The sequence below is a fragment of the Lynx rufus genome, unplaced genomic scaffold, assembly GCF_022079265.1.
Source record: "Lynx rufus isolate CCGP_SWC_20201006 ecotype Redwood Valley unplaced genomic scaffold, mLynRuf1.p SCAF_2, whole genome shotgun sequence".
NCBI lineage: Eukaryota > Metazoa > Chordata > Mammalia > Carnivora > Felidae > Lynx > Lynx rufus.
Window position 1 is genome coordinate 170,486,393 of NW_025814834.1, and position 27,283 is coordinate 170,513,675.

General features: G+C 38.7%; 1 protein-coding gene across 3 annotated transcripts in view; it reads right to left on the minus strand.

The window, feature by feature from the left end:
* The window catches only part of ALG6 (ALG6 alpha-1,3-glucosyltransferase), a 66,523-nt gene extending 39,840 nt beyond the window's left edge, over positions 1-26,683 (minus strand). Inside the window, exons 1-3 of one of the 3 annotated variants that reach the window (XM_047083261.1) lie at positions 26,601-26,683; positions 21,649-21,745; positions 6,838-6,922 (exon numbers count right to left, since the gene is read on the minus strand). In XM_047083261.1, the coding sequence (XP_046939217.1) occupies positions 6,838-6,922; positions 21,649-21,730 (167 nt within the window). In that variant the 5' untranslated portion in view covers positions 21,731-21,745; positions 26,601-26,683. Of the gene's footprint in view, positions 1-6,837; positions 6,923-21,648; positions 21,746-25,586; positions 26,513-26,600 lie in introns of those variants that run through there. The other 2 variants (XM_047083263.1, XM_047083262.1) reach the window with 2 other exon arrangements.
* Positions 26,684-27,283: the final 600 nt, after the last annotated feature.

The following is a 27,283-nucleotide window of genomic DNA, read 5'->3' on the forward strand; positions in this document are numbered from 1 at the left end:
GGCATTCCTATTATTCCTGCCTTGAGCATGGTTGTATAAAGTTACAACACTTGTAGCCTGAGCAGTCATCTACAGACTATGGAGTGGACAGACTCCGGATGAAAAGCTAACATTCCAAGAAGAAAGAACAGCAGAGAGGAAGAATGCGGAAAGCCTGAGTCCCTGATTGCTATTGCTGAGCCACTTTACTAGCATTACAATGACCTACTTCTTGAGATAATATAATTATTTTATTGAGGCACCTGAGTGGCTTAGTCGGTTAAGTGTCCGACTTCAACTCAGGTCAGGATCTAACGGTTTGTGAATTCGAGCACTGTGTCAGGCTCTGTTCTGACAGCTCAGAGCCTGGAGCCTGCTTCTTACTCTGTGTCTCCATCTCTCTCTGTCCCTCCCCCACTTGTACTCTGTCTCTCACTCTATCTCAAAAATAAATATCAGAAAAAAAATTATAAAAAGATTACTGCTTAAGCTACTATTACTCAGGTTTTCTATTACTTGATGCCAAAAGTGCTCTTGATCCCACATATAAGGAATGTGCATTATAAAGTTTATTATAAATTTAGTTCTATTTTATTACAGTAATACACAATGAATAAATAATAAAAAGTTTTCTTTTAATTTAAAATTATTTAATTATTAAAACACTTCTAGGGGCGCCTGGGTGGCGCAGTCGGTTGGGCGTCCGACTTCAGCCAGGTCATGATCTCGCGGTCCGGGAGTTCGAGCCCCGCGTCAGGCTCTGGGCTGATGGCTCAGAGCCTGGAGCCTGTTTCCGATTCTGTGTGTCCCTCTCTCTCTGCCCCTCCCCTGTTCATGCTCTGTCTCTCTCTGTCCCAAAAATAAATAAACGTTGAAAAAAAAAAATTAAAAAAAAAAACAAAAACACTTCTAAAGTTAACATGGCCAATCCTGTTATCTTTTTCTTTTTTTAAGTAGGCTCCACACCCACAGTGGAGCCCAAAGCAGAGCTTGAACTCACAACCCTAAGATCAAGACCTAAGCTAAGATCAAAAGTTGGACACAACTCACTGAACGAGTGGTTAGTGAGGCACCCCTCCTGATATATTTTAATTAACTATTTCACTTGAAAGAGTTTTGACAAGTTAGCTATAGTTACCTATAGCTAACTCTCTAGGTAAAAAGAGAAAGACTTCACTATTGGAAAACTGAAGTAAAAAAAGAAATCACACCATTTAAACATGAATCTGAAACAGATCAGTTTCTCTTAGAATTTCCAGGTGTACATTTTTGGTGTTCTAGTCTATCCACTCATAAAGAGAAAATTTCTGACATTTATTACACTAAATCATATTTCTTAAATTTCTTATGAACATCATGAAGTATTGCATAATCAACTAATGATAAATCATGTTTCTTTATACCATATGTCTCTGTTTCTAAGTCTACGATTCAGGATTCTCATGGTACCCACTCCTTAATAAAGATTTCAAAACTATTAAAATTTACTACCGAGATTAGCCATTTCATAATATTTAAGGCTCACAGATCATGGTTAAAACTGGATCATATAATTATATCTGAGGTATACACTGTCTGGTTTTTAACAAAGAAAAAAGAATGAAAATGTATACATACAGTCAACTCCTGATTATCTGGGTTAAAGTAGGAGACAACTGGTGCAGAAAACTGAAAACTGAGATCAGAATAATCCACTCTCCATACTGAATTAAGATTATATTCTCAAAAAAAAAAAATTATATTCTCACTCCTGGAATCAATGTTTTCGCCACCTACCATTAAAGCCAAAAGCTACAATTTATCACCTTAATCTTTCAATACGAAATATCACAATTACTTTTATATCAAAATCTGTTAAAAAGAACAAGAGAACAGCCAAAAATACAATTGTCTTATCTGTGTAATTTTTACAAAGGAATAAAAAAGAATTACAAAACTCAAAAGCAATGGGCTGGTTTCCCTCAACAAACATTACCTTATTCTATCAATCAAGCAAGAGAAAAACACATTAAAAATGTATTAATAATTGGAAGAGTGATACTCATTGGTCAAGTCACTATATGAGGAGGGGCGCCTGGATGGCTCAGTTGGTTTAGCAGCTGGCTCTTGGTTTTGGCTCAGGTCATGGTCCCACTAGTTCGGTAGTTGGAGCTCCACGTTGGGCTCCACGCTGACAGTGCAGAGACTGCTTGGGATTCTCTCTCTCTCTCTGCCCCTCCCCTGCTTTCTCTCTCTCACTCTTTCTCTCTCAAAATAAATAAACTTTTTAAAAAAATCACTGTATAAAGGTATGGAAGATGCTCAAAATAGTACAATGCATAGTGTCAAATATTTAGCTCATCTCAATTTTAAATGCTCTTTGACTAGGGTAGAGCCAACCTATTAATAGGAAGTTCAATATGACGTTCATGTATGAAACTCTCTCTTAAATGAATTATATATAAGCAGTGACCAAAAACAAAGAATACAAAAATATTTATGCAACCACCAAAGACCCCAAATAGCCAAAACAATCTTGAGAAAGAACAAGGCTGGAAGTATCACACTCCCTGATTTCAAACTATCAAAGCTACGGTAATCAAAACAGTATGAGGGTCCCTGGCTGGTTCAGTCGGTCAAGCATCCAACTCTTGATCTCAGCTCAGGTCATGATCTCACAGTTCGTGAGTTAGAGCCCCACATTGGCTCTGCACTGATATTGCAGAGCCTGCTTGGGATTCTGTCTCTCCCCCTCTCTGCCCCTCCTCCAGTCGTTCTCTCTCTTTCTCTCTCAAAATAAATAAACTGTAAGAAAAAAAAAAAAAAAAAAGAATCAGGCTCTGTGCTGACAGCTCAGAGCCTGGAGCCTGCCTCGGATTCTATGTCTGTCTCTTTCTGCCCCTCCCATGCTCGCACTCTGTCTCTCTGTCTCTGTCTCTGTCTCTCTCTCTCTCAAAAATAAACATTAAAAAAAAAAAAGAATTAGTGCTGAATTCAATTGCTAAGCAAATTCATATAAGGGTATATGAAGTAAAATAAAAATCTATTTAAATAAAAATATATTTCCAGTAAAATGTTATTCTTATTAAAAAAAAAAAAAACAGTATGGTACTGGCATGAAACAGACACAGAGATCAATGGAACAGAAGAGAACCCAAAAATAAACCTATGAATATATGGTCAATTAATCTATGACAAAAGAGGCAAGAATATACAATGGGGAAATAACAGTCTCTTCAATAAATGGTGTTGGGAAAACTGGACAGCTACATGCAAAAGAATGAAACTGGACCACTATCTTATACCATACACAAAGATAACTTTAGAATGGATTAAAGACTTGAATATAAGAACTAAAACTATACTGGGGCGCCTGGGTGGCTCAGTCGGTTAAGCAGCCGACTTCAGCTCAGGTCATGATCTCGCGGTCCGTGAGTTCGAGCCCCACGTCAGGCTCTGTGCTGACAGCTCAGGGCCTGGAGACTGTTTCAGATTCTGTGTCTCCCTCTCTCTGACCCTCCCCCGTTCATGCTCTGTCTCTGTCTCAAAAATAAATAAACGTTAAAAAAAATTTAAAAAAAAAGAACTAAAACTATAAAACTACTAGAAGAAAACATAAGCATAAGTTCTTTGACATCAGTCTGAGCACTATTATTTTTTTTTTAATTTTTTTTTCGTTTATTTATTTTTGGGACAGAGAGAGACAGAGCATGAACGGGGGAGGGGCAGAGAGAGAGGGAGACACAGAATCGGAAACAGGCTCCAGGCTCTGAGCCATCAGCCCAGAGCCTGACGCGGGGCTCGAACTCACAGATCGCGAGATCGTGACCTGGCTGAAGTCGGACACTTAACCGACTGCGCCACCCAGGCACCCCTGAGCACTATTATTTTTGGAACAGTATCTTAAGGCAAGGACAACAAAAGCTAAAAAAAAAAAAAAAAAAAAAAATGGGATTACATCAAACTAAAAAGCAGTTCTTTTCCAGTGAAGGAAAATAACAAAACAAAAAGGCAGGCACCTGGCTGGCTCAATTGGTAGGGTGTGCAACTCTTTATCTTGGGGTTGGGAGTTTGGGCCCCATGTTGGGTATAGCAAGATTACTTAAAAATAAAATTAAAAAAAAAAAAAAGGCAACCTACTGTATTTACAAATCACACATCCACTAAGTAGTTAATGTCCAAAATACATAAAGAACTTACAAAACTTGGGGCGCCTGGGTGGCGCAGTCGGTTAAGCGTCCGACTTCAGCCAGGTCACGATCTCGCGGTCCGGGAGTTCGAGCCCCGCATCAGGCTCTGGGCTGATGGCTCAGAGCCTGGAGCCTGTTTCCCTCTGTGTCTCCCTCTCTCTCTCTGCCCCTCCCCCGTTCATGCTCTGTCTCTCTCTGCCCCAAAAATAAATAAATGTTGAAAAAAAAAAAATTTAAAAAAAAAGAACTTACAAAACTTAATAAAAAAAACAAACAACCCAATTAAAAAATGGGCAGAGCACATTCTTGAATAGCCATTTTTCCAAAGACATAAAGACAGCCAACAGTCACATGAAAAGATAATCAACATCACTAATAATCAGAAAAATACAAATCCAAACCACAATAAGGTATCATCTTCTCACACCAGTCAGATTGGTTGGCTAAGATCACAAAGACAAGAAACAAGTGTTGGAGAGGATGTAGAGAAAAGGGAACTCGTGAACTGCTGGGAATGTAACTTGGTCCAACCACTATGGAAAACAGTACAAACGTTCCTCAAAAATCAGAAATAGTACTAGCATATGATCTAGCAATTCCACTTCTGGGTATTTATCCAAAGAAAATGAAAACACCAATTTGAAAAGATACATGTACCCCTATGTTCATTATAGCATAATTTACAATAGCCAAGATAACCTAAGTATCCATTGCTAGATCAATGGATAAAGAAAATGTTATATACAAATAAATCTTGAATAATGCAGAAGTTAGTTGCCCCAAACCCCCAACATAGTGAAAATTCATGTATAACTTCTGATTTCCTAAACTCAACTACCAATAGCCTGCTGACTGAAAGCCTTACCAATAACATAACAGTTGATTAACATTTATCTTGTATATTACACATATTACATACTGTATTCTTACAATAAGTAAGCTAGCAAGAAATGCTATTAAAATCATAAGGAAGAGAAAATATATTTATAGCACTGTACTATACTTATTTTAAAAATCCCTGGGGCACCTGGGTGGCTTAGTCAGTTAAGCATCCAACTTCAGCTCATGTCACGATCTCAAGGTCCATGAGTTCGAGCCCTGCATCAGGCTCTGGGCTGACAGCTCAGAGCCTGGAGCCTGCTTCAGATTCTGTGTCTCCCTCTCTCTCTGTCCCTCCCTGCTCATGCTCTCTCTCTCTTGCTCTCTCTCTCAAAAATAAACATTAAAAAAAAATTTTTTTAATCCACATATAAGTAGACCTCTGTAGTTTGTTCAAACCTGTGTTGTTCAAGGATCAACTGAATATATGCAGTGGAATATTACTCAGCCACAAAAAAGAACAAAATCTTGCCATTTGCAACAACATGGATGGACCTAGAAAGTATTGTTAAGTGAAAAAAGTCAGAGAAAGACAAATACTGTATGATTTCACTTATGTATGCAATCTAGAAAACAAATGAGCAAATAAAACAGAAACAGAGTCATATGGACAGGAAACTGTTGGTTATCAGAGTGGGAAGGGGTTGGAAGGTGGACAAAATAGGTGAAGGGGATTAAAAGGTACAAACTAGTTATAAAATAAGTCATGGGGATGTAATGTACAGCACAGGGAACATAGTCAATAATATTGTAATAAATTTGTATGGTGAAAGTGATTAGACTTATCATGGGGATCACTGAGTAAGGTATAAAAATATCAAATCACTATGATGTACACCTGGAACAGGTTTTGTATGTCAATTACACTTTAATTTAAAAATAATAATAAATGTATTTTAGCTCTGGAAAAAAAGGTATCATATACTTTCCTCACATAAAATCACATGAAATGGTTCATTTGGATTCTAAAGACTCGAATAAATGTATCAGTATATAAGGAAAAAAAAAAAAGCAGTGATCAAAGCAATCAACAGAACAATGTAAACAGTTTGTACAGCCAGTCTAATAAAATAATCTATTAGGCATCCAATAAATCAATAAGCAATGTTATCAATTGTTATTGGAATATATTTGATAAAGATGACACAGGCACAAATTTCAGTAAAGATATAACCACAGCTAACGTTTCCTGAGAGCTCATCTTGTTGCAAACACTAGTCTAAGTGTTTTACATGTATTATTTTATTCAATACTCACAATAACCCAGTGAAATATGTATTCTATCATTTCCACTCTAGAAGTGAAAAAACCGTGGCAGAAATGTTAAGTAATTTTGCCAAAGGTCACACAGCTACAGCTAGTAGACAATAGAACAAGGATCTGAACTCAGGCAGTCTAATTTGAGCACCTACACTCCTCACCGCTAAGCAGTAGCTCTTTCATATCTCATTCATTCCTAACAAAGACAGTTTGTGAAACCACCAGAAAAAATATCGTTAGCCCAGGATGGTTCTTTAGTTTATGTCCAGAGAAGCTTCTAAAGCATACAGTGTTCTTTCCTCAAAGTTCTTATCATATTTTAGCTGCTAACTGAGTACATGGGTAACTTTCAGGAGTATGAAACTTTAAATATGAGCCTATAATATACAAGGTAATAAGTGGTATCAGTATACAGGAAAATGAGTATGCTGAAGAGGAATAGCATATTTTCCTTGAATATATATTCCTTTTATATACATTTTCCTACGTATCTTCAAATAATCTGTATTAACTATGATAAACAATAAAATCAAGTTAAAATTATCCATACCATTGTTTGATGGGTAAGTTAAAAGTAATTTCTTGCCAGTGTCTCTGAGCTTCATAATCACCAAACATAGGGGGTTTTCCAGCACCTAATATGAAAGGTAAAAACAGCCAGACAACAATATACTTTAATATATCAATGATTTTATTTCCTCATGAAAAACTTTAAAAAAAATTTTTTTAACTTATTTATTTATTTTGAGAGAGAGAGTGAGAGCATAAGTCGAGGAGGAACAGAGAAACAGAGAGAGAGTGGGTATCCTAAGCAGGCTCCATGCTGTCAGCACAGAGCCCAATGCGGGGCTTGGACTCACGAAACGTGAGATCATGACCTGAGCTGAGATCAAGAGTCGGACACCTGACTGAGCCACCCAGTCACACCAAAAATTTTCTAAATTATAGAGGCAGTGTAGGTTAAAGAAAAGAATCACAGACATTACCAAAAACAGCAGAGATGAGGTCTGAATCCTATCACTGTTAGCACACAGAGTGACTGAGTGATCTTGGACAAATTACTTAACCTCCCTAAACTTCAACCCATTAAAAACAAGAACTACCTGGAGAACTACCGGAATATGTAAGATAATGATATAAAATACCCAGTAAAGGATGTGGCACACAGTAAACATTCAATAAATACAAGATATTATTAACATTAATTAGTTAATAATACTAATTTTAAAATATCCAAGTTTATTTTTACTTCACGAGAAAGACTGTCCACTAAGTATCATAAAACAATAAAAATGAGTATCTATACTTTACAAAGGACTTTTGCAAACTAAATACAAATAACAAGGTTCAGTACAGAACCAAAACATACTATATGTTATAAAGACATTAGTAGAGGCACCTGGGTGGCTCAGAGGGTTAAGCGTCTGACTTCGGCTCAGGTCATGATCTCATCATTCATGAGTTCCAGTCCCTCATCCGGGGTCTGTGCTGACAGCTCAGAGCCTGGAGCTGCTTCAGATTCTGTGTCTCCCTCTTTCTGCCCCTCCCCCGCTCACACTCTTTCTCTGTCTCTCAGAAATGAATAAACATTAAAACAAATTTTAAAAAAAGAAAAAGACATTAGTTAGGTCAGGCTTTGCTGTCAAATAAGTGACATAAAAACTATCAGTTTCGGCTTTTTTTATTTCAAAACAGCAAATACGGAATAATAGATCTTTAACAATTGATAGCACTTAATATGTGCCAGATACAACAATGAAGTATTATTAGTATCCCTACTTTACAGGTGAAAAGAGAGGCAATGGTCACAAGGCATTAAGTAGCAGGGTCTGGATTTCAACCCAGGCAAACTGGCTCCATAATCCAGTTTTATATTGTTGGCAACGTGTGTGAGTGGGTTATTAACCTTAAGTCATGTTAAATGACATAAAGGTAATTCCATTCGAAAATTGTGAACATCCACTATTTAACTAGCAGGTGACTAAAAAATTGTCAGAAACCCAGACACCTAGAGTCATAGGTTTTTAAATCTGCAATTGAAAATCACATACAATCAAATATACTCATTAATCCACCGGGAATAATTAATTTCACACTGGAGAATGATGTACTAAAGTTCACTCAAATCCAAAGCATATTTTCTCCAGCTTTGGAAATTATGTTAAATAGGGTTTTGTGCATTTGATGGCTATACTATACCAATATTCTTAAATGGCTAGCATCTCCACCCAAGGAGATAACCCCACTGTTGAGATAATCATGGGAAAAGCAGATTAACATCTCCAAAGCATATATAAAGAGTGACTGTCACAAGGAATTACCCACAGTACACAGACATATGTACACACACACACACACACACACACACACACACTCCTGTCTCTCTCTCAAAAAAAAGTACCATATCTTGTTCATTTTTGTATTCTCAGATGTAATGGCACCTACTAGATTCTCAATAAATGATGTTGAAGCATAGATGTTGAGACAACCTGTGTGATATAGCAAGGACTTCAAGTTGAAGAGATTTGAAATTTTGAGTCCAATTTTCCACTTAACCAGATGTGCAACTGTGCCATCTGTGATGGCAAACCAAGTAATTATGCCAACTATTTTAACACAGTGCTCATCTATTGGTTCTTGCCCAAAACATTTTTAAGTTATTGTCTGACACTTTGAAATTCCAAGCCTCTGTTCATGCTACTTACTCCCTATTTATATATCCCTTACAACAACTCATATCCAACTTCCAAGAACCATCTCAAATTCCGAATCCTTCATGAAACCTTCCCTTATAAATTAAAAACACATTGTTCACTGAAGCGCCTGGGTGGCTCAGCATATTAAGCGTCTGACTCTTGGTTTCGACTCAAGTCATGATCTCACGGTTTGTAAATTCAGGCCCCATGTGGAGGACAGCACAGAGCCTGCTTGGGATTGTCTCTCTCCCTCTCCCTGCCCCTCCTGTACTCACTCTCTCTCTCTAAATAAATTAAAAACACACACACACACACATTGTTCACTGATTATTGACTTCTTATAATGTATTTTCAGTATCACATATTTTGTCACATGACTATACAATTTCCTAACTGCTACCCAAGTAAGAATTTTCGTTTCTATGAACACAAGAGAATGTGATTTTCCAGAGTTCAAAGGAAACATACTGCTAAGCATATAGTGCATACTTTCATTAAAAATGTATTTAATCGGGACACCTGGGTGACTAAGTGTCAGACTTTTGATTTTGGTTCAGGTCATCATCTCATGCATAAGTTCAAGCCCTGGGTTGGGCTCCACGCTGAGGAAATGCAGCCTGCTTGGGATTCTCTCTCTGCCCCTCCCCCACTTGTGCTCGCTCTTTCAACCTAAATAAACTTAAAAAAAAACTTAAATTGACCTGTAATTTTTTTTTAAAAAGGAAAAATATATCCCCAATGAATTAATTGCAATTTTTGTATGTCTATTTTACAGGATAGAAATGCATGTGTTTCATTTCTTTTTTAATATTTATTCATTTTTAGGAGAGAGAGAGAGAGAGAAAGAGAATAAGGAGGGGAGGGACAGAGATCAAGGAAGACACAGAATCCAAAGCAGGCTCCAGGCTCCAGGCTCCAAGCCGTCAGCACAGAGCCCGATGCAGGGCTAGAACCCACAAACCGTGAGATCATGACCTGAGCTGAAGTCAGATGCTTAACCGACTGAGCCACCCAAGTGCCCCTGTTTGTTTCTATTTTAAAGAATACAACCAAGGTCTATGGCTTCTTTTGGGGGAGAGGGGGGGTTGGAACTGATTTCTATTTTTTGTTTATTTGCCTTTATTTTTTGTTTAGCTCCATGGGGATAATAAAAGTCAGAGAGGATCTTAGGTAATTTTCTATACCTGAAAAAATCCAACTATCTAGATTTTCTGAAATTGCTCTAGACTTGTGGTCAATGTGGAAGAATTTATTACCATTCTCTAACAAATAGAAGAATGGATAATGACTCTCTTTAGGGTTGAGAAACAAGTTTCTATCCAGAGTCTGACCTACTTCAATAAATCCAGCTGACACTGGCTATGAAATTAGTACTTAAGTTTTTAAAACTGCTAAAGTGCCCTTAAAGCAACCCAGAAGGACAACCCAACTGTACCTATGGGAGCTTCACCTGGGAAGGACAAAAAGGATTCCTTCCACAGTGATTAATTCTACAAATTCATTTACAGGAGAATCAGAATTACATAAAGAAAACACACTAATACGTATCTACAGAGTTTCAGTTTTGTCTTGTTCTCAGGGAAATGGGCTTAAACACCACTTAAATGTTCATTGTATAAATTATTGAACTATTCAGAATTATGTTATAATTTTAAAAGTAGTTTCTTTGATAACAATACATTCTAACTGCCTTTACATTTAAATTTTAAACATTCTAAGAGAAAAGAATTTGGCTAAAATTTTCCAGAACAAAATCCTCTTTTGATACGTTCTTGGTGAGTAACAAGAAACATTATATATAGCAATGGGGAAGTTGAGAGAAGCTAACCAGTTAAATAGAGCACGCTCATACTTTAACAATGATTGATATGTTGGGGGAAGAAAAAGAAAAAAAAAGATTCTCAATGGCCTATTCCTCCTAAATAACCAATACAACTTAGGGGAAAAAGGGTATTAGAATAAAATAACTTTCCTTCGTTCAAGTGTTGCTATTTGCTCAAAAAACATCAGTAACAGTTTGGACCAAGTACAGAGGAACTGTGAATCTCTACAAGAAATAAGAAACACACTAACATCAGAATTTGTTTCCTCCCCAGGCTCCTGGCTGGTTCAGTCAGTGATGCATGCAACACTTGATCTCAGGATCATAAGTTCTAGTCCCACAATGGGTGCAGAGTACTAAAACATAAACTTTAAACAAAAATAAATAAATAAATAAAAAGAATTTGCTTCCTCCCCAAAGCTTGTTCAAAAGTAACAAGGCAAGATATATTCAATATTTTGGGGTGCCTGGCTGGCTCAGTCAGTAGAGCATGCAACTCTTGATTTCAAGGTAAATTCAAGCCCCACGTTGGGTACAAAGATTACATAAAAATAAAATCTTTTTTAAAAAATCTTTACTCATTATTTCTAGGTCTGTAAAAACTAACTACATAAGCAGCACTCAAGTAAGGAGTATAATGTAAATATGTAAGTACACATTCTAGAAAAATTTAAATTACAACACACATAAGTAGTTTGGCTATACAATATATGCATTTCCAAAGGAGAAACAATGGACTAATACTAAGCAAGCTAACCTGAGCTTCCTTACTAGAGTGCTTCCTAATTACAATCTTAAAAGAAGATAAATGAAATGCAAACGAGAATAAGCATGTTAAAAAGAAATTATGATAACAAAAAAAGTATTCTAATTGAGAGAAAAAAATCCTAGCAGAATCACAGATGTCATACTTAATTCTTTAATTCTCCCAGCCTCCTATGACATAAAAGTTCTTCACACATGAGTGCTAAAAATGTTATATTCTTTATGATGGGGTTAATAACTCAAAATCACAATTTTTCTTAGTGCTTAGCATTTTATTCTTCTCATCTAAAAAATGACAGAAACATACAACCACCTAAGAAAGAGCCTACAAATATTCTACTACTGTACAATAACAATACTTTTCCTATACAGTAATCCCAAAGTAATTTTATTATGCTGACTTTCTTATGGGCCTATTTAAGAGTGAAGTTTAGGGGCACCTGGGTGGCTCAGTCAGTTAAGTGTCCAACTCTTGATCTCAGCTCAGGTCTTGATCTCAGGGTTGTGAGTTCGAACACCACACTGGGCTCCACTCTGAGAGTGGAGCCTACTTAAAAATTTAATTAATTGGGGCGCCTGGGTGGCTCAGTCGGTTAAGCATCCGACTTCAGCTCAGGTCATGATCTCGCGGTCCGTGAGTTCGAGCCCCGCGTCGGGCTCTGTGCTGACAGCTCAGAGCCTGGAGCCTGTTTCAGATTCTGTCTCCCTCTCTCTCTGACCCTCCCCCGTTCATGCTCTATCTCTCCCTGTCTCAAAAATAAATAAACATTTAAAAAATTTAATTAATTAATTAAAGCAAAGTTTAAAATAAGCAGGAGTCCTGGTGTTATTTTTTATTTATTTATTTTTGAGTGAGACAGAGACAGCATGAGTAGAGGAGGGGCAGAGAGAGAGAGGGAGAGGGGGGGGATTGAGGGAGGGAGGAAGAGGGGGGGGAGAGGGGGAGAGAGGGAGAGAGGGAGAGAGGGAGAGAGGGAGGGAGAGAGAGAGAGAGAGAGAGAGAGAGAGAATATGAATCCCAAGCAGGCTCCTCATTGCCAGCACAGAGCCTGAGGCGGTGCTTGAACTCACAAAACCATGAGATAATGACCTGAGCTGAAACAGAGTCAGATGCTTAACCGACTGAGCCACCCCGGTGCCCCAAGAGTCCTGTTTTTCAGATAAGGGGAGTAACTGAGTAAGGTCAGAGTTTAGGAGAGAAATGTTAGAATAAATAATGTATGTAAGTCACAAAGATAGAAAAGTATTATATATGCTTGATGTCCTCTATTCAATTCCCATTAAGCATCTGATTATATATGCCAGTAATACTGAAATAGTGTGATTTCTTAAATTATTCTACTCTATACCCTTAGTTTTTTCAACTTTACCTCAACAAGAAAAGTTCAAAGAAAATAATATATCTGTCAAAATCAGAAGACTAAAGGAAAATTATAATTAGGATTACAAACTAAATAATGATCAGGAATAAAATAGTGCTGAAGGAAGAAAAGGAGATGACCGTCCCATGTGCCAGTTATGGGCTGAAAGCAAAGGTAACATAAACTATATATTTTACATAACAACTTTTAACTGGGCTTTTCCTCTGACCTCCTTACCCCATTCTAGCTCCCTCCTTCCATTCACAAACTTCCTAAAATCCATTATGTCCACTTGGTAACTACCATTTAGCCCTCAATTTATTATAGTCTGACAATAAGAAGGCTCACATTGGCCTCCTAGAGATCTTTTGTCTATTTTTAATTTTCACCCTACTTGACATGTCTAGAACTTGACACTGAAGGCCAGTCTTTACTTCTTATAATTCTCTGATTTCCTGGCTTCCAGACTCTAATCCTCCCTCATGGTTTCTTCTCAACCTCCTTTAATCATTCCCCTTCTCTGTGAAGGAGATCAGTGGTTAAATGTGTTTTTTTCTTGCAGTATAAATACTCCCAACCCTGTGGCTTTAACCATCATCTGTATCAACATTTTATAAAGATCAGAGCAGCTTGTGGAGCTTTTAAAAATGCAGATGAGACCAGTTTCCAGCAACCAGGCAGACTTAGAAGATAAGGAAAACACTTCCAATACAGGGTGGGGTATGGCTGAATTAACATCAAAACAAGAGAATTCCTCAGGGGGCGGAAACAACAAAAAAAGTATAAGATCCAGACAAGTAAACATTTGTCCTGAGGCTATCCAATGATCTTTTATGGCCTATAGCCTGGCTACTGAGAAGCTCTAAGCAATGAATTAAGGAGGCAAAGCCTAGTACTTGAACAGGTAAAACCTTCAATGTCAGAGAACCATCTACAAGGATATTAAAAAAAAAATGCTTTGTGAAAAATGGTGAAGATAGTATTTACCTCTGCCTTGGCTCCTATAGTACAAGAAAAAAGTCTCCTGAAAATAACATTATCCTGCATTCACCCAGTGTGAGGCCTGAATTCACACCAAGTATAGAGCCAAAGAAACCTTAAGATGGAGAATTTGGTTTAACTTTTGTTAATAGTGCGCAAAGTGCCTAGCAAGAGGCAACATAAATCCTCTGTGGAAAAATACATAGTGAACCCGGGCCTCAAAGAATTCTCACAGATAAAAGTTCGAGGTAACATGAGCTCACAATTTTTTAAAAAATCACTAAACTCACAAAGAAACAAAATACCATGAGCTAGACTCTACAAAAACAACAAACCAGGAAATAAGACTGCAGATACTAGAATTTTCTGATAGGGAATATAAAATAAGTATGGCTACTATGTTTAAAGATATAAAAGAAGACACTAGAATATGCTGAAGGAACAAGAGATAATCACAAATGACGAAGATGATTTGAAAAGGAAACAAATAAGGCCACCTGGGTGGCTCAGTCAGTTAAGGGTCTGACTCAGGTCATGATCTCATGGTTTGTGAGTTTCAGCCCTGGTTCAGGCTCTGTGCTGACAGCTCAGAGCCAGGAACCTGCTTCGGATTCTGTGTCTCATTCTCTCTCTGCCCCTCCCCTACTTGTGCTCTGCCTGTCTCTCAAAAATAAATAAATGTAAAAAATTAGTTAATTAATTAAAAAGAAAAGGAAACAAGTAGAACTTTAGGAAATAAAACAATTATTAAAATTATAAAACTCAGTGGATAGTTAAAATAGATTAAACACAATTAAAAAGGAAAGTAATGAACAGGAAGACAGATCTGATGATTATTAAAAAAGCAATAGGGTGAAACCATGATATGAAAAATATAGGAGATTATGAGACATAGAGGATAGGGTGAAGGACTCCAACATATCTAATAAGAGTTGCACAAGTGGGGCGCCTGGGTCACTCAGTCAGTTAAGCATCCAAACTCTTGATTTTGGCTCAGGTCATGATCTCACAGTTCATGGGATCAAGTCCTGCGTAGGGGGCTGTCAGCACAGAGCCTCTCCCTCTCTCTCTGCCCCTCCCCTGCTTGTGTTCTCTGTCAAAATAAATCAATAAACATTTAAAAAATAAACATTAAGAAAAAAGAGTTGCACAGGGAAAACAGAAATGAGGGAGATGCAATATTTGAAGAGAGAACTGAAAATATAAACTCGATGAGACAAAGAGATTGTTGTCTGTTTTATTTTCTGCTATCTTACCTGCTTTGGCACAAGTGCCCTACACATATGTGGTGAATTAATAAAAGACCAAAGAGCAGGGGTGGCTGGGTGGCTCAGTTGGTTAAGCATACAACTTTGATCCAGGTCATGATCTCAAGGTCTGAGTTCAAGCCCCATGTCAGGCTCTGTGCCGACAGCTCAGAGGCTGGAGCCTGCTTCAGATTGTGTCTCCCTCTCTCTCTGCCCCTCCCCTGCTCATTCTCATTCTCTCTCTCAAATAAATAAACATTTAAATAAATAAATAACCAAAGATCTAATATATCTAACTAGAGTTTTACAAGGAGAAAATGGAATGAGAAGAAACAGAAGGTTACCATTCATTAGAGTCAGAAATCCCAGAAAATCCTGAGGATAAAGTTTTTAATATTCACACTTAGATACACCATAGTGAAATTTCAGTGACAGAAAAGACAAATTACCTACAAAGATAATAACAACTGAAATGACAGCTGATATCTGAACATAGCAATAGAAACTAAAAGACAATGAATGAGATTTTAATTTTTTTTTAATGTTTGTTTATTTTTTTTGAGACAGGGAGAGACAGCATGAACGGGGGAGGGTCAGAGAGAGAGGGAGACACAGAATCTGAAACAGGCTCCAGGCTCTGAGCTGTCAGCACAGAGCCTGACACGGGGCTCGAACTCACGGACCGCGAGATCATGACCTGAGCCGAAGTCGGATGCTTAACCAACTGGGCCACCCAGGCGCCCCGAATGAGATTTTCAAAATATTATGAGAAAATAATTGCCAATGCAGAATTCCATACCCAGAATAAAATGTTAGGGTGCAAAATAAAGGCATTTTCAGATAAAAAGCCAACAGGCTCTTACTTTAAAAAAAAAAAGAGGGGCGCCTGGGTGGCGCAGTCGGTTACGCGTCCGACTTCAGCCAGGTCATGATCTCGCGGTCCGTGAGTTCGAGCCCCGCGTCGGGCTCTGGGCTGATGGCTCGGAGCCTGGAGCCTGTTTCCAATTCTGTGTCTCCCTCTCTCTCTGCCCCTCCCCCGTTCATGCTCTGTCTCTCTCTGTCCCAAAAATAAATAAAAAACGTTGAAAAAAAAAAATTTTAAAAGAAAAATACCTTCCAGGGGGCCTGGTTGGTTAGCTGAATGGGTAGAGCATGTGACTCGATCTCAGGGTTGTGAGTTCAAGCCCTACACTGGTGCATTGAGCCTAGTTAAAAGAAATTTTCTTAGGGGATGCCTGTCTGGCTCAGTTGGTGGAGCACTGACTCTCGACTTCAGGGTTGTGAGTTCAAGCCCCACACTGAGTGTAGAGATTGCTTAAAAACTAAAATCTCTGGGGCACCTGAGTGGCTTAGTTGGTTAAGCATCTGAGTTCAGCTCAGGTCATGATCTCATGGTTTGTGGGTTTGGGCCCCGCATCAAGCTCTCTGCTGTCAGTGCAGAGCCTGTTCCGAATCCTCTGTCTCTTTCTCTCTCTGCCCCTCCCCAGCTCATGCATGCACTTGCTCTCTCTCTCTCTCTCTCTCCCTCTCAAAAAATAAACATTAAAAAAAAAATTTAATTTTAAAAATCTCCCAAAGATGTACTTCAAAAAGAAAGAAAATTATCTCAAAAGAAGATGCAATTGTAAAAAGGGTGAGCACAGAAAATGATAAACATAGAGGGTAAACATAAATAAATATGAATTGTTACAGAAGCTAACAGTAATTAATGTCTAAAATCCTAGGCAATAATAACATTTTAATGGTGGGGGTGGACTTGTAACTAGAGTTGAAGCATTTTACGGTCCTTGGGGTGCCTCAGTGGCTCAGTTGGTTAAGTGTCCAACTTTGGTTCAGGACATGATCTCATGGTTCATGAGTTTGAGCCTGCGTCGGGCTCTGTGCTTACAGCTTGGAGCCTTGGAGCCTGCTTCAGATTCTGTTTCTCCCTCTCTCTGTCCCTCCCCCACACTCGCAGGTGCCCACCCGGGATCTCTCTCTCTCTCAAAAATAAATAAAAGCATTAAAAAAAATCATTTTGTGGTCCTTACCTTGCTCAGAAAGACATAAATATATTAATTTTAAACTTTGTTGGGGTACCTGGATGGCTCAGTCAGTTAAGCACCCAACTCTTGATTTCAGCTTAGGTTATGATCTCATGGTCCATGGGTTCAAGCCCCCAATCAAGCTTCATGCTGATGGTGTGGAGCCTGCTTGAGATTCTGTCCCCCTCTCTCTCTGTCCCTCCCCTGCTCACTCTCTAGCTCTCTCTCAAAATAAATAAACATTAAAAAAAATTTAATTTTAGACTTTCTTAAGTTAAATATATATGTGAAAATCTCCACACCACACCTTGAAAGAACAAAATAAAAGTACAACTTGCAAACTAGCAAGAGAAAGTGGAATTAAGGAGGGGAACTGGTTAGTCAAGTCTAAATCACAGGGATTTAGAGGTGAAGGGTAAAAGGGTAGAAAAAGATATACTGAAAAAAAAAAGGAGAGAAAAAGATATACTGAGCAAAAAAAGTGGGATCTCATTTTCATAGTTCTGGGGAATGGGGCAGGACATCTTTGGGAGGCCGTTTTCAAAATTCTGCCTACTGCAATATGAAAAAGCAAAGCCCACAATAGCTAAGACCCTCCTGAAGTTGAACTATCAGGTGGGAGAATTTGACTCATAATATATCAAGATGTACTGTAAAATTATAGTAATAAAATACTGCGGTACTGGACCAATTTATCAGAATGAAGAGTCAGAAACAGACCCATGCATATATAAAAACCTGAGATAGAGCTGGTAATGCAGATTAGTGGGGAAGAATACACTTCTCAATAAATGGGTTAAAACAACTAATTATCAATGTGAAAAAAAATTAAAAATAAATCCTTAGATGACATGTTATACACAAAATTCAATTTTCAGGAGATAAGGACTTAAATAGAAAAGACAAATCTTAAAACTTTTAGAAGAAAATTTTAGGAAAATACCTTTGTCACTGGAGTAGGGAAGGGTTTCTTAAAGATACAAAAAGCACAAATCATAAAGGAAAAAGATTAATTCCATTATTTTATCCTGTTCATCAAGACACCTTAAGATGTGAAAAGATAATCCATAAACTTGGAAAAGATATTTACAAGTTATACAAAAGTTAGCTTCCAGAATATAGAATTCATGAGAAAAAACGAAACAAAAAAATACAGACTATGTTAGAAAAAAGAATCTAATAGAAATGTACAAATGGCACAGCAAGTATCCCAGAAAAGGAAATATAAATGGCCAGTAAACATGAAAATATGCTCAATCTTTTAGTAATGAAGGAAATTCAAATTAAAGCCACAACAAAATATCATTTCACACACTCTGGACTGACAAAAATTCAAAACTTGTGAAGTATATAGGGTAATAGGGACCCTCCCACTAGGGAAATGCCTCAACACTAAAAAAGCTTAGAGGGGCGCCTGGGTGGCACAGTCGGTTAAACATCCGACTTCAGCCAGGTCACGATCTCGCGGTCCGGGAGTTCAAGCCCCGTGTCAGGCTCTGGGCTGATGGCTCAGAGCCTGGAGCCTGTTTCCGATTCTGTGTCTCCCTCTCTCTCTGCCCCTCCCCCGTTCATGCTCTGTCTCTCTCTGTCCCAAAAATAAATAAACGTTGGAAAAAAAAAAAAAAAAAAAGCTTAGAAAGCATGACCAAGATAAAATTTGCTCTAGGAACTGGCACAAATGTTTTCTGGTTCATCTCTTACACTTTATTTGCAAAATCTCAGGTTGAGTGTTAAGCTTACAGAGAAACTGAACGAAATAGGACCTGCCTATTTTGGTTCTAACCAAGAAAAAAGGATTCCTTTTCTGCCTAGTAAATCCTTCCCTCGCTTTCAGAACAAATTTAATGTTTGTTATCCTTAACGTTATACTCTAAGCCTTTCTTGTCTGAATTACAAGTCTCCTGTGTTCCCAGTCTACCTCGTTTATTTTAACGTAGAACGTATTTTCAAGTCCACCCTGCCCACTTGACTGCGAACTTCTCTAGGGAAGTGATAGGGTGATTCAGGGACCCAGTTACAATGTGGGTTACAGGGGGTTGCCCCACACATCCAACAAGCAATTCTCAGACACCAACTCCATGTCCTACAATTCAACTCAATTCTGACACAATCTACAGAGATAGCATCAGATTCCACAGGTTATGGGTTCAGTACTGTAAGCCTGCCCCCTCCCTCCACGTCTGATGCCAGTCACCAGCCCAGATTCTGACACACTAGCTATAGACTGGAGGTTCCAACGAGCCCCTCCAACTCTGGATGCCAATCACAAGTCTAGGCTATTACTTGAGCTTCTGACAGACTGGCTATATATATATCAGATGCTCCCACAACCTCCTCCTTTGGTCCAATTAATTTGCTAGAGCATGTCTCAGAACTCAGAGAAACATTTAGTTACTAGATTACCAGTTTATTATAAACGGATATAACTCAAAACAGCAGATGGAAGAGATGCATAGAGCAAGGTGTGGGCAAAGGTGCTGAGCTTCCGTTCCCCCTGAATCTCCATGTGCTCATCAACCTGGAAGCTCTCCAAACGCCATCCTCCTTTTGGGTTATGAAAGCTTTATTATTGGTGACTGATTCAAGCCCCTCTCCCCTCCCTGGAAATCAGAGGGTGGGACTGAAAGTTCCAACCCTCTAATCATAAGATTTGGTTTTCCTGGAAACCAGCCTCCATCCTTAGGTGGGTCCAAAAGTCAACATTACCATAACAAAAGACAATTTTTCACTTTCACTTAGAAAATTCCAAGGGATTTTTAGGGGCCCTGTGCCAGAAGGACAAAGACCAAACAAATATATTTTTTTTTACAAATCACAGTATCATAGGAAGATACCATTTATTATTCTTGTCACCCTAAAAGTCAGACCTAAAGACTTGATCACCAGTAAGACATATTTTTGCTGCACAGCAGACAATAAACATTCTGGGGTTAAATGATCTAATGTAAGGATCAAACAAGATAATAGTTGTGAACCATCAATATGCTCATTATATTCCTACACTATTAAAAAAGAAAATATGTTTCATGCATAGTATCTCAAGTAATCCCCACAATCTTGTTAAAATACATATTAATATTCCCACTTTATAGTAGAGGTACCTTTGTAAGAGGTTCATGGAGATTAAGTAACTTCCCCAGGATCAGGCACTAACAGGTGAGGGTGGAAGATCTAAGATTTGAACCCAAGTCTACTGCTGCATCCAAGTGATTTTACTTCAATATTCCTCAAATTCATTTATGCATCTTTTTAACAGGCTTACTTCAGGACTTCTTTCTCAGAAGCCACAGAGCAGTGTCATATATTGATTTTTGAATAAAATACAAATATATTTGAATCCCCATTGTCATTTATCAGTTGTCACATTTTCCATTTGTAAATTACAGGTACTACTACTTATCTTCAGTGGTTGTGGTAAGCATAACAAAATACTCAGTGTCTAGCATATGGTAAATACTTAAAAAATAGTAGCTCGTACTTCTATTATTATGATTGTGTCATTTGTCTCTTTACCTCCAACCTGCTTCCTACAATCCTTTTTCATTACAATGAAAGCTATTTCTCTAAAATACAAGTAATTTGCCAACCTAATTGCATAGCTTAATCTCGAGCCACTCCCTCCCCATCCTTTTTGTTCCTTCTTCTGATGCTACTCCAATACTGACTACTTAAAACCATGCTCTCATTCTACCATGTTTTTGTACATGTTCCCCATTTCATTTGCCTAGCAAATTCCAAGTCATCTTTCAAACCTTCAACTCAAACGTCTTCTCTGAAAAGTCTTCACTAATGCACCGTCATCAGGCACTTCTCTGTTACCTTTGTACCTCACAAATACTTCTAGTCATAATTAACACATGGTACCATGACTGCTTACCTACTAAAATACAGACCCCCTTCAGTACTGGATATTCACCTTGTATTTCTAGCATCTAGCACAGTGCCTGGAACATGAGCAGTGCTAAATAAATACTCACAGGGTTAAGTCAAATCTTATTCCCTATCCAGGACCACACACCAGCAATTCTCCTCCCTCTCTTTCTCTCACATCATTCCCAATCTTTATTCTCCACTGATCTCTTCCCTTCAGTCTAGCAACATGGCTTCTCTACCCTAAACAAAAAAAAAAGCCTCCTTTGATTCCACTCCCACCCTGATGTACTTAGCTCAGTTCTCTCTTCGATACCTAATATGTAATTATTTCTCAACTTGTCCGCTTCCTCATTAGAATACATTTTTTTCCCATGTCACAAAGCCTATGCTTCTATTAAGCTCTTATACATATTCTTTATATTGGAATTTAATGTTTAAATGTATTTTCTTGACCATACCAATAAAGCCTCAAATTCTTCTCTGTCCCAATCAGGTAACTATAAACTATTACCAAACAAAGATGAAGATGAAGATGAAGAAGAAACTAGTCAAGGAATATTTACCCATCTTTTAAACAGTAAAAATGTGTTACCTGAATAAGAATTAAGAGAAACTGTCCACCGTACTGTTAGTCCTATTAAGACCACAATTGTCATCAAGTGCCATTTCTCCATAATTTTTCTTCAAATCTAGGGAGGGGAAAAAACAGGACCAGTGCCAGAATACTTTTAACACGCAGTCAGTAGCACTTCTTTTCTTCATCAGAGAAATGTTATCAATTCCCTGGAATTAGGAGTTTGAGAGAATTTTAAGTGATGCTTCCTTTCCAGTTATGTCTATGAAGTAGCCTAGAAGAAAAAAAGAGAGAGAGAGAGAGAGAGACCAAGATTTAGCTGAGCATAGTCTAACAAAAAATCCATTAAACCAAGTAGAAACACACAGAATTGGAGGTGGGGGCAAGGAGGAAAGTGGGTAGTTTTAAAGTTCCTTATTTCCTAGTCTTCTAGTTGGGAAATACACCTCAAAAGGTAGCTCTCCCTGTTAAATGGGACTTAATAAATCTAAAGATATGGTAAGGATCTGTTCTTATGTGGGAATATTTCTGAGTGAAGAAAAACAAGAGAGTGGAAGAGTCAATTCCATCCAAAGCATGTTTATCTACAGGTAAAAATAAGACTACAAAAGTAAATTTAGGGATGTTTTATTTTTGGTACAGAGAGAGAGAGAAATTTTATCTTTCTACTTAGTTTGAGAAAATGTTCCACTAAAGTAATTCATGTAGTTTGATTTTTACTTCTTTTCTTCCAAACTATACATTCACTAACCACACCATTTTTCTACCTTAAAGAATGAACCTTTACAAGAATAAATAATAACCCCAACTCTTAAAAGAAAATACAAAAGCAGTAAAATGCAATTAACCATTTCCATGGTTTTTTCTTTCCCCCTTCAGTTTTCTCCTTGGGTTGGATGGTTTAAAAGTAAAAAAAGCTTTGAAAAATCATGGGCCATTTTAACCACAGGATATACTTTAAATATAACCAGAAAAATACAGTAAGTCAACTGAAAAAACTAGGGGAAAATTGGCACATTCCACCCACTGGGGGGGGGGAAAAATTAAGAATGTAATAAAACATTAGTTTTATTTATTTTTTTATTAAGTTTTTTATTTTAATTCCAGTGGAGTTAATATACAGTGTTATATCAGTTTCAGATATGCAATATAGTGACAAAAGTTATTCTCTTATTTAAATATAGCAAAGTCAACTCTAGAACTAATGAAGTCTAGCTCAATCAGGAAGAATGACTCAAAGCGGTAAATAAGGCTATGGAAATATATTATTCAAATTTGGATTATATAAATTTCCTTTCTCTTTCCTCCCTCCTACTGCATTCATTTTTAATTGTTTTACTGTTCACTAGAACTTCTATCACAGAAGCAAAGCAAGCAGAAAAATTAAAATTCAATCACTTTCCAATGTTGACTCTGGATTTCACACAAGTTACAGGCCATTATAAACTATTCAAAAAATTTTTAAGTTTATTTATTTATTTTGAGAGGTAGGAGAGAGGCAGAGAGGGAAAGAGAGAATCCTAAGCAGGCACTGCACTGTCAGCTGAGAGCGCACCGTGGGGCTTGAACCCATGAACCATGAGAACACGACCCAAGCCAAAACCAAGAAACGGATGCTTAATTGACTGAGCCACCCAGATGCCCCCAAATTCTTTTTTAGACCAACACAAAAAGCCCTTTTTATCAATATGCTGCACTATACATTCCAGAACTGCAATACAACAATTTACTTTACCAAGATATCATGTTTAAAATTGATTTTACAAATGTTAATTCCTCAATTTAAAACTACAGCTTAACTGGGGTGCCTGGGTGGCTCAGTTGGGTAAGCATCCCACTCTTGATTTTGGCTCAGATCATGATCTCATGGTTTGTGAGTTCCGAATCCCATATCAGGCTCCATGCAGACAGCACGAGCCTGCTTGGAATTCTCTCTCTCCCTCTCTTTGCACTGCGCTCACCCCCTCACTCGTATTCTATCTCTCTGGCTCGCTCTCTCTCAAAAATAAATAAGTAAACTTAAAAATTGGGGTGCCTGGGTGACTCAGTCAGTTAAGCGTCTGACTTCGGCTCAGGTCATGATCTCAGTTTGTGAGTTCAAGCCCCGCATCAGGCTCTGTGCTGCAGGCTCAGAGTCTGGAGCCTGCTTAGGATTCTGTGTCTTCCTCTCTCTCTGCTCCTCTCCCGCTCACCCTCTGTCTCTCTCTCTCTCAAAAAAATACATAAACATTTTTAAAAAATAAAAAATAAAAATAAAATAAAAATATAGCTTAACTAATACTGCATCTAGGAAATTTAAATCACTAGTATGACCAAGTTAAGTCAATTATCCACAATTCCAGAAAATCCTATGTAAGAACTTCCCCAGGAACCTTAAATAACAAAAAATAAGACTGCCAATAACACTCAATAATCTTAATGAACTTAAAAAGAATGTAATGCTTAACTAATATGATGCTCATCAAGTCTGCCAAGAGCAGAGTGGTGGAAGGGAGAACTGATGGATGAAAAAATCACATCCAAGAAAATGTGAACATCTATGATGGACTAACTCTAACTCCAAAGATCATGACAGGAATAAATTCAAATAAATTCAAAGCCCTGAACTTAAATGTGAAAAAACAAATGTACAAAAATCAACTGCTTGAGTACTAAAAGGGAGACAACAAGTAACAGGTGATAACTGTCAGTTTTGTAGGGACTCAGAATCAGTGTTACAGGTATTTTGATTTCAAAGTAAAAAATTCAAAAACAAATAAAAATAAAAAATAAAAGTAAAAAATTTAACTAGTTTAAATTTACTTATTGTTTTTAGTAATCTCTACACCCGATGTGAGGCTCGAATTCACAACCCTGAAATCAAGAGTCACGTGCTCTTCCAAGGGAGCCAGGCAGCCAGGCAGCCCATAAGTGGTTTAAGTAAAAATAAATAAATAAAGTGTGTGTGTGTGTGTGTGTGTGTGTGTGTGTGTATTAGGAAAGCTTTTCTAAAGATTAAAGCTTTTCAAAAATGAAATGATTTGCTTCTTAAAAAGGGAGTTCCTCTTTAACAGGTTCTAACAGAAGCTGAACAACTACTTGAAAGAATATTTTTAGAGTGTAGAATAGATGACTAATTTCTAAAGCGTATATTAAATAGATTTTGGAAACATATTATGTGTCTGAATTAATATAAATCCTGACAATACAAAAGATCTGGTCTCCCAACATGTTAATGTTTCCCCTAATTCCCAACAGTTACCCAGTTTTGTGGGGTTTCTTTGATGAATAAAATGGACAGGACTTCCGATCCTTCACAAATGGCCCATGCTAAAACTAAAGGGCATCAAAAACATCTTTTCCGCACATCTTTTTACACTTAGAACAAAATGCAAATACTCCAGACATAAGACCCTCTATCATCTGACCCCTGCCTGCCTCTCAGATTTCATCTCCTCCCACTTTCCTACAAGATCTTCCCTCTCTTCCTAAAACCTGTCAGTTTCATTTATTACCTTCTGTTCCTCTCCTCTGCGTGGAATGCTTTTACCCAGCTCACTGGCTAACCTTTTGTCATTCATATTGTCTCAAGTCATCCCCTGGGAAAGCTCATCCTTGACCACCTTACTAAAGTTTCCACCTCTTACTGTTTGTACAATTACCTTCTTTAATTTTCTTCCTAATTCTTTTCACTATCAGAAGTTGTATTCTTAACACAACATAGAATAATCTCACAAACATAATGGGTAAAAAAAGCTAGATCTTAGGGACACCAGGCTGGCTCAGCTGGTGGAGTTTGTGACTCTTGATCTCGGAATTGTGAGTTCAAGCCCACACTTGGTGTATAGATTACTTAAAAATAAAATCTTAAAAAAAAAAAAAAAAGCTCCATACTAAAGAGTACATATAATATGGTTCCATTTGAAAGGCTCATAACAAAACTAATCTATGGTATTAGAAATCATTAAAGAGGTTACCTTTACGGAGAAAAGAGAGGATGGTGATTGGGAGAGGTCTTCCAGGGAGGTCTTCTCAGAAGAAGCTGTGAATGTTCTGCTTCTTGATTCGAGTGGTGGCTAAAAGATGCATTTTCTTTACCATAATCAGCAAGTTACAACTTACGATTGGTGTAGAGTATTTTATGGTACATATGTTACATTCCAGTAAAAAAAAAAAACATAAGAGGAAATTACATTTATTTGACAACCAGAACATAAGCTCCCTGAAAGCAAAGATCTTCTTTTCTTAGCTGTTGGCTCTGTTCCCTGCACTTAGAACAATGTTGGCAAAAAGCAAGTACTCATAAAACATTTGCTGAATGGAGATCTTCCTGTGTATGAAGAGGGGAGGTACCATTTTTACTGAGTCCTTTGTGCCTAAAAACATTATGACACTTTTAACGGATCTCTTCTCCTTTACAGTAAAAAGGGCTCTGCAAAGCAAAGTACAGTTAACTGTTTAACCCATCCACACGCCAAGAAGTTTTCACGCAGGTGGCAGAGAAGTGTCCGTCCTACTTTCCTCAGAGTACATTTCGACCAAAAATAAAAACAAGCAAAAACCTCAGTCGTTCACACCCCAGGGCCGAATTTGTTCCTTTTTTCTGAAAGGTCCTTCCCCCAAGGTGGACACAACACCTAGGGTGTAAGCCTATCCCAGAAGAGCACGTCTGGCGAAAGGGACCGTCCTAACGTTTCTCCTCCCTTTCTCCAGCGGTCCAGACCCTCAAGAGCGCAGGAACAAGGGCGCCGAGGCCGCTGCAGTCAAGGGGTCCCACCACCATCCCCACGTCCAGTCACCCGACTTCCAAGCGAGCCTGCAGGCTGAGGTAGGGAGGCCTCGCCAGCCTCCCCTCTGAGTGGGGCTGGACCGGGAGCCAGGCTGGGGATCCGGGCTGCCAGCAGCCGACCGGATCGCAGCGCTGCGCGAGTCCCCCGCCCCTCCCCACATTGACCCAGCAGCCCAGACACCCTAGGGTCCCGGCCTCTTACCCCGCAGCCCGTAGAACATTAGGATTCGCGCCCGCAGCTATCCCAAGGAGGCGCCTGCGCGCTCGCACCCACGGCAGAGCGCCTCTCCGGTCTTCCGCCTCCGCGAACGCGCGCGCCGGGCGCGGGGGCGAGCCCGTCGAGCGTGAGGGGAGGGGCGGGGAAAAGGCGCGGAGAGGAGGTGGCCGGCTTAGGAGGCGGGGCACCGGATGGCGGAACCTGAGAGGCCTCCCGGCCCCGGGTTAGGCTTAGGGCAGGTGGAAAGCCCCTTGCTCTTCTTTCCCGGGCTGGTGGCCAAGGCCCGAGCGGCTGCTTAGTCCACAGATTCCTGTCAGGGGCGCGTCCTGGCTCCCTCCACAGAGTGAAGAGCCCTTGGCTAGTCCTCACCACCGGGCAGTGGGTCTTTCTCTGTGCCTGTGCCCTCAAGGAGTCAGAAAGCCAACCTGCTTCACTTTCAAGCTACATGCCCCTGATGAAGAATGTATTAAGCTGGTAGGTTACTCCGTGTAAGAAACATTAAACGTCTACCCATTTTCTAGAGCCTGTGGGCTATACAAAGAAACAGCGCTGCCCTCAGGTAGTCACTACACCTTCCCCATCAGGTAGCTTGGATCACTTATCCCCAAACTTGCCCAAAATAACTACATTCCCTCCTCTGTTCAGAGAATGCACTCACTCCTCACTGC